Source organism: Rutilus rutilus (genome assembly GCF_951802725.1).
Source record: "Rutilus rutilus genome assembly, chromosome: 15".
Lineage (NCBI taxonomy): Eukaryota > Metazoa > Chordata > Actinopteri > Cypriniformes > Leuciscidae > Rutilus > Rutilus rutilus.
In genome coordinates this window covers 24,744,137-24,757,597 of record NC_140220.1, presented here as the reverse complement: position 1 = coordinate 24,757,597, position 13,461 = coordinate 24,744,137, and the positions used below count along the sequence as shown (strand labels likewise).

General features: G+C 38.1%; 2 protein-coding genes across 4 annotated transcripts in view; one reads left to right on the top strand and one right to left on the bottom strand.

Moving 5' to 3' along the window:
* Positions 1-13,461, top strand: part of mep1ba (meprin A subunit beta a) — a 507,054-nt gene that overhangs the window by 415,890 nt on the left and 77,703 nt on the right. The window lies entirely within an intron of this gene.
* The window catches only part of trappc8 (trafficking protein particle complex subunit 8), a 71,021-nt gene continuing 65,638 nt past the window's right edge, over positions 8,079-13,461 (bottom strand). For all 3 annotated transcript variants that reach the window (XM_084432509.1, XM_084432511.1, XM_084432510.1), the window contains 3 exons: positions 12,297-12,439; positions 10,741-10,830; positions 8,079-9,321 (listed from right to left, as the gene is read on the bottom strand). In XM_084432509.1, coding sequence (XP_084288635.1) covers positions 9,087-9,321; positions 10,741-10,830; positions 12,297-12,439 — 468 coding nt within the window. In that variant the 3' untranslated portion in view covers positions 8,079-9,086. The remainder of the gene's footprint in view (positions 9,322-10,740; positions 10,831-12,296; positions 12,440-13,461) is intronic.

Sequence of the window (13,461 nt, the reverse complement as noted above, 5' to 3'; positions counted from 1 at the left end):
AACTTAAGTCTCATCTGTTTGTGTAAAAGGGTAAAAATGCTTTTAAAAAAAGTTTTATTTTTAAATGTCAACCAATTTGCATGACTGTGTCCATTAGTACATAAATAAAGTTTACATAAAGAATATAAAGCTTTCACTGTCTAGGTTTTTTTTTTTTTTTTTTACTAAAATGCTTTATGCATTTCAAAGAAAATACATATGCCACTGCATTTCTGTTTAGCTCAATCAGTCCAGCATAGGCTTCATGTAGTGCAAGCAATGGATCATAGGTTTGATTCCCAAGGAATGCTTGAAAAAATGTTTTATGTGTAGCAAAAGTGCATAATATGCAATTAAAGTTGTTACACATTTCACAGTTAATCCTGACATCAACCTTGTCGTGTTCACGAGAAAAGTTTTGTAAATAAACGAGTCAAAGCTCTGAGATGAGATGCTACTACAGATGAGAGATTGTGAGAGAGAAGGAAATGTGGTGATTGTCTATGTAAAAATATGCTGACAGTTATTCTTCTATCGCATAGCCTCCTTTTATCTTGTACAATCATTTCAGAAAACTGCTCAATCCTTCCGAGTATAATCTCCTTTTTAGTAAATCTGGAGCATATTTCTCTGAATTTTGTTTTATAAACGTGTGCATGTGTGCTCTATAGACCCTTTCAGAAGCATGCTTTGCTGAGAGTAACAGTTGTGAATGATTGTTAAAAACTGTGTCTATAGCCTTTAACTTCCATTAGGCTAATTGCCAGGCTCTTTAAATCACATCTGTATAAATATTCCATCTCTCTCCCTCTTTTTGTCTCCCTTCTTCCTTATCTACTTCCCTCAAACGCACACATGCAGCATACTGATCAGTTGTGGAGCGAAAGGCTGAGTCTGCACACGCAAACCTCTCCGGAGATTGAAAATCCCAGACCTACACTTCCTTCTACGCAAATTCAAGTGTCTTAAGAACTAGTCTGAACAGCTAGCAGTCAAGTCAGTCTTAAATTCAAATAAGACCTATCAACCTTTTTATGTAAATATCTAGTTCAGCCATTAAACTCCATAGGGGTCAGTTTAATCCTTTACATGCAATCTACAAGCAATCGCAGCATTACTGCATGGCACAAGCTGATTGGTCTCTGCTGATCCTGCAGCCAATGAGAGTGCTTGCTCAAAATTGAAATAGTAATACATTAACATTGCCATATTCAATAACACGCTAAAACTATTCCGAGAGTTGACTTTAAAAAGTTATTACAAGTCTTGAAAAAAAAAAAGAAGGCTAACAAGCAAAACTAGTCTAAGCACTTCATACTTCAAAATTACTGGAAGAACGTTTGCTCATAGGAATATATAAATGAGCGCCACCTTTGCCTGTAAAAATTACAGATATCATCAACATCTTTTGAACACTCGCTTCTATACTGCCATTACAGCTTGACATCTTTCTTCTCGCACACACAAACACACATTCGTCTTTGTCGAGTCTCATCACTGCGCTCGAAGTGTTATTATTAATGCCAAATATTCGCACAGCCAAAGGCTGGTTGGGCTGTACATTCCTCAAACCCCTGTGCCAAATGCAATAACCAAGTGAAAGAATTAACAAAACTAGATTCTGCTCCAAAATGACTTTACTCCACACCTTTACAACAAGATTATTTAAAAACACTGCAGCCTGGAGTGTTTGGTGCCAGTGATGTTGCACATATCTCATATTTCTTATTAAAAACAGCTTCAGAACCGCCAAAACACACACACATGGGCATGAGTTTGTGAAAGCCATTCTATATTGTATTAGCCTGCTAGGCAAAAAGCAATATTAATGACAACAGGACACAAAGACAGGCAAACTGTGTACGCAAGCCTTAGTTTGCCAAGCTCTCAACTTATTAGGCTATTAAAAATCTGTTGATGTTGAGCAGATGAACGCTCACAGCTCAAATTGTAAAACTCTATGAGGCTACACACTCATCCCAACACACACAGAGGGTGATAAATCAGAGAATGTCTTTAATTCACCTGCTCCTCATCAGCTGAGAACTGAGGATCAGTCAGCCAAACAGTCATCCATTGATCACACACACACACACACACACACACACACACACACACACACACAACGACTCATGAATATACGTATGAATGCAGTGCCGTTCACAAGAGAAAGGTCTGGGGTCTCAGTCTGTGATTTAATAAAAGGAGGGACCACGGGGCTGTCTCCATCAGATTGTTCTGGCCTGGACAAAGTCTTCATGTCTCCAAATATGCATTCATAACTCAATCTATATGTATTCTAACCCACTCTCAGGGCATGCATTTGAGCCAGTCAGCCGCAATGATTCAAAATCCATCTGGATTTATGGTCGATTCCAAGAAAAAAGTGTGGTTTTGTCATTTGTGTTTGCACTGTTGTCACGCATAGACTGAGAAAAGTCCTCCTCACATCTTCCTGAGTTTACCATGAAATGATAAACAACAGTTCTAAAGATATTCTCAAAGCTCATTAATGAGGAAAAACAAGTGGTAAATATAAGTAACAAGTCTTGTGAAAGTCATATGATATCAGTATGACAACCACAGTAGACATTGAGAGCGATCAAATATTTAGATAAGTGGTCAGCTGGCATTTCCCACTGGATGAGACTATGCTGGGGGGACTTCAGACCCTCTAGGGGGTCCCGTAAAAAATATGTTGTACATTTTAAATGCATCGGTTCTGGTGCACTTTGAGGGCAAATTTAAGAGAGCCGGTAACACTTTACAGTAAGGTTCATTAACATTAGTTAACTACCTTAGTTAACATGAACAATACTTCTTCAGCATTTATTAATTTCAACATTTACTAATACGTTATTAAAATCAAAGGTTGTATTTGTTAACATTAGTTAATGCAATGTGAACTAACATGAACGAACAATGAACAGCTGTATTAACTAATATAATAAATACTGTAACAAATATTGCATTGTATTGCTCATTGTTAGTTCGTGTTAATTAATACATTAACTAATGTTTACTAATGAACCTTATTAAAGGAGAACTCCGGTCAATTTTAACATTGAGCTCATTTTTTTGTACATTTGGAGTGCTGTCAGTACAGAGAACAACGACAAAAATCGGTGTTGCCTACACTTGTTATTCTCGTTTTAAAATTTGCACCCTGTTGACTTCAATGGGGCAAGTTTTAAACCTGCTTTTAGCCTCTTAACATCCTTGATGTGTCATTACAAGTGCACAGGTCATGTGAGTGATTCCTTCGGAGTGAACGCGGGTGAATCTGACTGCAGTAGATGTGAAAGAAATATATAAAAAATTATGTTTATTCAGCCAGCGCACATACCTGTATTTACATCCTGTTTTCGGTCGAAGTCCACAGTAATCGATTGTCGAGTTCACGCGCATAGGTTTAGTACCTACTGTATGATCACGCGCGTGAACTCGACACTCCACTACTGTGGACTTCGACCGAAAACAGGAAGTAAATACAGGTATGAGCGCTGGCTGAATAAACATCATTTTTATTAATATCTTTCACATCTACTGCAGTCAGATTCACCTGCGTTCACTCAGAAGGAATCACTCACATGACCTGTGCACTTGTAATGACACATCAAGTATGTTAAGAGGCTAAAAGCAGGTTTAAAACTTGCCCCATTGAAGTCAACAGGGTGCAAATTTTAAAACGAGGATAACTCGGTGTAGGCAACACCGATTTTTGTCGTTGTTCTCTGTACTGACAGCACTCCAAAGGTACAAAAAAAAAATGAGCTCAATGTTAAAATTGACCGGAGTTCTCCTTTAAGTGTTACCAGAGAGCCTTTTCAGTGAACAAATTGAACAGTAAAAAGAAAAATGTCTTTGCATTGACGTTTTGCCTGAGCTTTTTAGTTGAGACAGTGTCTCGGTCCACATCACATTCACACTGGTTTTAGGATCTGATTTGACTGAAATGTCATCATTGAAATTTTTATGTAAAGATATCAAATTAACAGTAAAAACACAGGAAATAACTGTTTTAAGTAATTTAACTAAATTAAATATTTAACAAATAACTCATCGACTCAACAATTCACAGGCTCCATAATGCATTAAGACAAGCTTTCAAAGATTTTGAACACATTTCACCCATCTATCCCAACAAATCTGTTGTAACTTTATTCCACTCTGATAATAATAGTATTTTTATTATTATTAACTCTAAGACAAAAACATATTACTAGTACAACTGCACTGTAAAATGAAAAATAAATAATTAATTACTAGGACAAGAGTAAAATTACGATACTTATGTCTTGATTTCTTCGCTTGCAGCTTTTTTTTTGTAGGGGAAAACTCCAAAAGAGTCATTTCTATTAGAGCAAGGGTTTTCAGCAGGTCAAACGCTGTATTTCAGGGGCTCTGCCAATCGCTGATTGACCTCAAACTAATCTAGCACTTGTTCCACCGCTCAATTTTGGTCTCTATTCTCTGCCTTGTTCTGAAAGATTGAAGACCCTTGTTTGAGTGAACTACAAAACCCAACCATACTGTAAGGGTCAATCATTGTGTGACTTTCAAAGCTTGATTTCATTATTAACAGGTACAGAAAGATTTTTTACAATTTTTTTTTTATTTACAAGACAGCCAAAATACCATAAACATTCCTGATTATAAATCACACAAGTATTATATGCTTTCCTGTCTGTTTTGATATGCCCCACTTTCTGGCACTCTCATGTATTCATCAGTAATATACTTAAGTAATATGCTGACCTGTTAAAATCACCATAAGAATGCATGTCAATTTACTATATTGATAGGAGGAGGGGCTGCAGTCAGGGACAGGTGAAGGAGGAAAGAAAGCGTTACATGATGAATCCCTGCCAGGGCTCTTCATCTATGAGTGTTGAGATGAGATGACAGGCTCCAGGCTCAGACCACAGGCACAGCTAAAGGCTGTTAATAATAAACTTTGGTGGGAAACTCACTAGCAAAACTTCAGATTTGGAAGGAAAAGGCATTAAATAGAGGTATTGGATTACTGGAATATTTTAAATATTAATATGAGCAAAGAAATAACAAAAAAATATCATAGTATGGTTTGTTGGTTTCTGTTAAGTAAGCTTTGGTTGAAGAAAGTTTCATTGCATCAGCAGCAGCAGCAGGGAGTGTTGTAACACAGGGTGGGAAATGAACTACAGATGGGGAGAAATCACTATCACACATGACCTTCAACCCCCTGAGGTGACAGTATAACATGTAAGTCTCTGTGTGAGAAACACCTGGCTTACAATTTGATATTTCAATGGATTTTAAATTACATACTGTATCTGGTTACATCTTGTTTAATTTATTTAATGTCCACTTCTCATCTACATGTTTTTAAATTGCATTAACTCATCAAAATAAGTTAAGCAATTTTCCATTTTTTAAATAAATTATACTAGATCCAAAAAATGTCAGTTTAATGTAATTTAAGTTGAAATGACTTAAACACCTAAGTTGATAGTAAAAAAAATATAAAAAAAGTTGCCTTAAAATTAAGTACAGTGTAATGTACACTCAAAGATTGTACAAAATGAGACAAAATGGCACACACACACAGGTTTCCATGTTTTGTGGGGACTTCTTAAAGACATAATGGTTTTTATACTGTACGAACTGTATATTAACCATATCCATCACAGAAAACTAGTTTATCATTTTGAATTAAAATGAAATGAGCTGATGTTGAGGTGATAATTATTTTGAAATAAAAGTACATTGCCACAATAAAGTCATTTGAAAACTGTAAAACACTCTGTGTTTGACAATAATTTACGCAGTTTATGAATAAGTTGTGGATTTATAAACTTGGCAACATGGAGATTAAATACAATTTGATACATACAGTGCAAAATAACACTGAGATACAGACGTTTAAGAAAAATGTGTTACAACACTGACCGGTCTCTGTGCGAAGAGAAAGCGCAACACTCAGCCAATAAGCGCGCAAGCCTTCAGCTTCTTTCATTCACTAATAAGACCAAAACTAAAGCCTGGGAAAACACCACATGAGTTTGGATTACAACCAATCAACAAGCGTATGGGGTAAATGTGTGCAGAATGCCATCACTAAACCATACAATTAAAGCGAAAAGCGGAATAATCGCAGACCCTCTGGTTTCGGGCGCGCGTCTCCGCACCAAACTCTCGCTTCCACACCTGTTCCCTTTGCGCGCTATTTATCTACATGCACCTGCTTGCTGGGACCTATTCGATATCATCACTCGGCAAATTTCTTTAATGCAAAGTGGTTTCAAAGAACCATGACTGCTCTCTTCCACTCAACATCACCCCCTCTTACCGTGACAGCCGTCAGCCTCGCCTCTCCTCGGGAAGCCGAAGGGATTCATCCGCTTTATCCGCGATCATTCGTCAAAGCTCCTCAGTTCGGACCCACATCGCGGTGGCACGCGCAGTCTTGTGGATGCGCGTGGGAGACCAAATGCGAGATCAGACCTTCCGGTGATCAGATGAGTTTTTGCGCAAGACTGTGTGCGCGCAAATGCACGTGCAGGTGATCGCGAGTGATTCACAGTGAGTTGTGAATGACCCCACCACACTATGGTGCGCTCAACGGTTTGGAAATACACATCACATTGACGGCAGCAGCCTCTCGTGCCCTTACACCCACACACTGGGTTATACTGGGAGAGCAGTTTCACCATTCCCGTCCAAGTGCAAAATTATTAGTGCGCTTCTTTTTTCTTTTTTTTTAACTGAAGGTATGAATAATTACAATAAGCAAATAATAAAGAAGAAAAGGCATGGAAAGGAACGGAAAGACACTAACAGAGATGAAAAGGAAAGAGATGAAAAAGGAGGAAGGGGCAGAAGAGGAAAGAACGAAACGCAACAAAAAGGAAGGGGAAGGGAGAAGAAAACAAAGGAGGAAAAATTTGCATTTAATTAATAAAATATATCGGTAAGCCTTCAGCAAGATATTCAGAGATTAGCTTTAAACTATTTAATCCCAAGCACCATTTGTAAGCAAAATTTACTTTTGAGGTTAAGGGTCTAAAAAGTTGCTGTATTTAAAATACAAAGAATTATGAGTTCAAATTAAGACAGGCGGGCTTTCAATTACGTTTGACGACTTTGTTAAAGATAGGCTACACCAACGTTAATAAATAAAAAATAAAAAAACCTGTAACCGCAGCGTTTCCTCACACGAGCGCGCGCGCACATTAAATTGCACGTGAGCGCTCGTTCAATCTGAAGCGCGTGGATGCAGCGGCGGGAAGCGTGTACACGGAGCATCACCGGGCTGAACAAACCTTCCTTCCAGCGTCATTACCGTTGACAATTTACCTGAACATCTTACAGAAAGAAGACTACATCTGCAGAGTCAATTTCCTATCTATCTATCTATCTATCTATCTATCTATCTATCTATCTATCTATCTATCTATCTATCTATCTATCTGTCTATCTATCTATCTATCTAATTTGTATGCTAATTTAAGTGCATGAAAAAAAGTTCAGCGATAAAATAGTCATGTGCTATAACAAAGTATGATCAAATCAAAATTGATAGAAAAAAAAAAAAAAAAATCAAATATGTGGGCACACTTATGTCTATTGCTCTGAAATTTGTCACATTCCTTTCACTGATGTTTCAGCTGCCATTGTCCACAGAATGATGTTCAAGCATGTTGTTTGTTTGTTTCAGGGACAAAATGCAAAACATTTTAGACAAACCTAGAGGTTCAATTCAGCTGTCCAGCCTTACATACAGGAAATAAAAGCACAATACCACTGACAGAACCAGCCGTGCTGAATGATTTTAGTCACGAAAGGCATTTCTGGCACGATTTTGAAGCTCAGTTTTGTGTAACTTGTGAAAAACTCAAGAAGCTGATAGCCAGGCACACAAAGAAAAATACTCTTATTAAAAACAAATCAAAAGCCTCGCATTTATCAATTTACCACCACATGTTCAATTACATGCTTCCAAGGGATTGCATATTAGAGAACAACCTTGCATGTTGTGCTTGGTAAATGGCACTTGCCAAATCAATATAGTAAATTACATTTCTAAAACAAAAACACCTAAGGACGCAACAGGCAGCCAGGTTCTTGGTTATTGGTTACATTTTATTCTATGTACAGTAATTTGTTATAAATATAATACATCATTTTTTTTTTCTCCAGAAAAGCAGTCATGTAGATACATTTAAATAACAGTTTGATCATAGTAGTGGAGATGAAAATGAAAGCTGAGGTGGTGGGAGAAGATGATTGGTTTGTAGAAAATTAAAAATTTCTTGAGAAAACAGCACAGCCCACCCACACAAAGATGCACAAACAAAAAAATATGCTCTCAAACGGTGACTTTTACCCTCTTGGTGTTCTTACAGGTCCTTAAAAGTCTCTGCTGTTTGACTGGGCAACATGGGATTCTGCCAATTCCTAATTGGGTTACGAACATTAAGATGGCTCCACATTGGACTTCGCCAATTCCACTGGCTTCTCATAAGGTGATGTTGAGTTCCACTTAACTCCACATTTGCAGACTGACTGGATTCTGCCTTTCAGCAGTTGCAAAGTTATCAACCGGTTACAGCTCATCAGTTACAGTTTTTCATCTTCTGGTTTCAAGATAGCACTGGAGATGTTTTTATGTTACTGTGGCAACAGATCACAGTGGGCAACCATGAAACATCCAGTAGGGCAGTACGAGGCAGAGATGCACAGCCATTTACATTACCACATGTTTGGGATCTTGAAAAATATATAGTTCTAAAAACAAAAATATTGAATAAAACAAGCAAAAATCTTCAAAATAATACATGGACTGACGTGAGAGATAAATTAACATGGGGAAGAAAAAACAAAACAGATCCAGTCACACTTCAGGTGCATTTAAGACAAAACATCTAGAGTCTGTTTGTGTTTAGCTCACCATGGCAAGCACATCAGATGCAGTGTTAAGTTGAAATATTTGTGTTCAAGTTTTTTTAATTACTTATCTCTCTCAATTAGATTTTGTTTTAGCAAGAAGTAAAAAAAAATCTTGGACTCCGGTCCGTTTCATTTATTTAGGTGGGCCGAGAACAGGGAAACATTGCGGCGTTACCTCAAACGCTGTTGATGATAATAAGTGCAGGCATGGCGCTCTGCTGGCTGGTCTCACACATAGCGCTGGTCTGTGCCAACTTGGCGAAGACACGAGGTGTACCCAAATTATAAACTCCAGCCTGGAAGAAACAGGCTTTCAAGGAAAGCATGTACACCTCTTGAGCTTGGAGTTGTAACTTATATTGGGTCTGGCCCAGCCAGCTAAAGGAACCATGCACTTCCAGTGACTCCGGGCTGCATAAAAAGACAACGAGAGTGTGAGACAAATACCTTCCATATTTATAACATTTGCACCTAAAGGCCCCCGATATACTCATGTTGAAGTTCGATATACGTGACCACAGGTATACTGTTAGTGAACACCCCAACACCGCCCACACTGCTGAGCGTGACGTTTAGATGAATATGTAAATATATGCTGCACACTTTCAATAACAATATAAATACAACAAAAATGACAGCGGTGAGAAAACATGAGTTAAAAAGCATCTGATCATAGTGATGTGGATGTTTGCACCAGCTCTGCAATTCGGCACTTCAGTAAAGTCACGTCACATTTATTTATTTAGGCTATATAGCAATAGATTGTTTAAAGGGGTCATGAATTTGAGAAATCAAATTGTCCTTGAGCTCTGGACAGCCATCATACTATGAAAATATCCTGTAAGTTTCGATTTCATTGTAACCAAGCCCAGAGAACGGCTCATTATGGAATGTAACTATCTATAGGTGACCTGTGATTAAATTATATATAGAAAGCAATCAAAGAGAAAGAACGCTCTCTTTATAATTGCTGGAGCTGTCAATCAAACAGTGCGAGTTTATTAGTGAAACTCCTGTTATAATCAACGATGAATCTCTTATTTACATCATGTTTGCACTGTTAGATATGACAGCATTCATGAGAGTGCAGAAATCGAGTTACAATGATGAGATCACTGCATTCATGCGCTCAACATGTTTGTAATCCGCTACAATGCTCATCGCCCCAACCTTTCATGCCATGATCTAAATGATGTTTTCACCTTTTCAGGATTAGTTAACTTTGACAGCTGTAATAGTAAAAATGTGGTAAAAGTTTACGAGAGTTCCGCATGTAATTCTTAGCTATTTCATATGCAAAGTTGTCAGCCAATCACAGCAGACATGCCCCTTCAAACAGAGCGTTAGCTAAAATCAGGGTAGGAAAAATGCCTTTTATTTTTTTAATTATGACAATTTTTTATGTAAAAATCATACTAACATTATAAGTGAACCACAGAAAATATTATAAAACAATAAAACAATGCAGTTCATGACCCCTTTAAAAGCAAGCAGCTTTACATTATTAAAAATGAAATTCATCATTTTAATTTTAAAGCAGATGTCTGAACTCGACGGATTGAAGCAAAGAAAAGAACCGCAGAGGATTTCCACGTCAAAGAAGGCGGAGTCTCATTTACAACATCGCCACAGACCAATGGTAGTTTGAAGGTGTTTACCAGCCAGATCGTACTTTTCCGGAAAGTTCACCTTGGCAAGCGGTTTCGAACTTCCGAAACAAACACCAAACGAACTTCGTTTTGACCTGATTTAGTTTGAAATGACGTCACACCAGTTTGTTTTTGTTAAGTATATTGGGGCCTTTAGGAATCAGGAAAAGCTGAGATGTACCTGGTCGTTTTATGCCGCAGATCAATGATGACATCTACCTTAGCCAAGGAACAGTTGGACAACGTCAGGGTGACTGGTACCATACATAAACTAAGGGGAAAAAAGGGAAAAAATGTCAAGTACAGCAAGATTTGAAAGATGGGTTTCAGATGTATGTGTAATACTTGAAATTTCTCCTCTTGATGCAGTGCTTGTGCATCCTCCATAAAAGCAAACCAAATTCAAACAGTTTATTCTTTAATTTAAAAATGCACTAGAAAACATTTCTTGCATCTCATGACGACATATCATGAGCCCAAGTTTTCAAGCTAGACAAAATTGATTATTCAATTTTGTGATGTAAAATAGAGCACTCTTGATTTTCATCTGGTTATTACTTTGATAAATGGTTCTCATAACTTCTGTTAATCTTATACTGGTGCGCAGCAACTTTAAGTCATTTGTCCTGAAGCACAAATATGGATGGACTAAACCTCTGCCTCTTGTCCTGAACATTCATCTCATCACGCTACAAGATGTTTAGTTCAATTTCCTGGCAAATTTATGTTCTTTATGTCAACGCTGTAGCACAGCGGGATATTTTTAGGTTTTCAGTTCTGTTCCTCCACTTTCCTATCTCCCTCCCCATCCTAAATTTAAAAAGAAAATTATTCAAATTATTTAAAATAATTACTTTAAGCGTATTATGTTGCCATGCCATGAAAAAGAACCCTATATATTTTGTAAAAGCATTTTATAGATCTTTTGAATGATTCTTCCATATATGTGTTTCTCCTTTTTCGACATTTAATCAAAATGTCAATTGGATTTTCCAGTGAAAACAACAGACTTCTGGTGAAGTACTGCAAAACTTCAAGCCATTTGTCTGTTCACATTAAAAGTGACTTCGCAATCAATCTTAATATATTTGCAGCATACAGTTATGCTGTGTGGGATTTTTGGCCAATGAGATTCGACTGTGGGCAGGGCCACCCAGCAAAGTGCCGCCAAAATAGAAAATGCCCTAACACTTGTGTTTGGTTAGGTCTAAAACTTGACAGTAAAGAGCTTTTAGTGCTTGACAGTTGGTCAGATTTTATTAGGACACTTTGTAAGGGTTGTTTATAGTATACCTCAAGAAATAAACTCAGAATTGCTTGTTTATCTCACGCTATTCTGACTTTATATCTCGCAATTCCGACTGTGTGAGATAAAAAGTCGCAATTATCTTTTAAAATGCTTTATTCTGTGGCGGAAACAAGCTTCCATACTTTGTTCCTCACAGAACGACCAAACAAACGCAAGTGAGCACATTCGCACAAATCTATCTAATCTAGCTATGAGTGATGACTGTCCGCTTAGAGTGCCATAACCATGAAATGGTCCAGTTTATCTCCATCTTTCACACTTTCATGCGAACACACCTACTATCCACGCACCACTGCAGAACTAGGCCAGAAAAACGCTCCTGTGGGCGTGACTGGGCATTAGTGTACGTCTCTGCAAGTCTTATCACCTCTGAAACACAGTCTGTGGATTTCGGGAAAAAAAATAGTGTTTGTTTGTGTGCGCTTCACCTCTTTTGTGGGAAAGGATGATCATAAGACTCTGGGTAGTGGAGACAGGTCTTTATGAGATGGGAAAGCTGTTCCAGCGAGGGCTTGCTTACAGGAGGTGGAACGTCAGGCTTGAACTTCAGAAGCACCATCTCCTGAGTTTCCTAATAGACAAAGCAGAAGTTTTATTTAATCTGAAAGCTTAAAAGAAACATCTCAGCTCCAGCAGAGGAAATTGCTTTGTTACGTTTTTCATTCAGTTTAAAGTGCGTGCGTGGCTGAGAGAAGGGAACGGGGTGGATGAGACAAGATTGAACTCAAAAGGGTTGAACACAAGCTCACGTGAGTGTTTCTATAAAAAGACTTTGAGATCAACATGTGTGACGCCATTCCCTCACGTGAGGCACTTCCTCTGCCATGAATGAGTGTTGCTATGCTACGCATGCAGAGGGAAATTTCAGACTGGATGGAATCAGGCCCAATAGTAGGAGGGAAACAGAGGGGGAAATAAACAACTGACAGAACAAGGTAATGAATGAAGAGCTGAAATGGAGAAGGAGAGACACAGCTTGAACACTGATGATTTTCAAAGGAAATTGTAAAAATCAGTCATCACACACACGCACACGCACACGCACACGCAAAGGTCAGAGACTTTCTGCTGTCTGGCTCTCTGACCGTTTAAAGCACCTTAGGATGCATCCATCTTCATAAAGAGCAGGACTCACTTATAGTGCTCTCAAAGTCACTTTGCTCTTGCACTCTGTCTCAAATGGAGAAAATAGAAAGTCAAATTATGAGAGGAAGACTTGAGCGAGAGCCAGAGCAGAGGACTCTGTATTTGTCTTGTATTTGAGGGCTGTACAGTACGCACTTCTCTTATCATGGTGTAGGGATTTAAAGTATTTATTTAAAATAGAGTAGCATCATACAACCTAATTTGAAGTTAATGTGCAGTACACACACTGAAATAAACCTAATCAAAGCCAGACACCTCTCAAGGAAACTGACTGGTCTAATGTGAGAAAAGCCTTAGAGGGGTCTGGGTTCCTCTGGAGTGCTCACCCAACCACTCTGAGACCCCTGAGAAAGTGTTAAAACCTACCAAATATTCAGTTTACTGAATGCCACAGTTTTTGCAAGGAACATAAGCATATTAAAGGGACAGTTCATAGGCACCTAAACA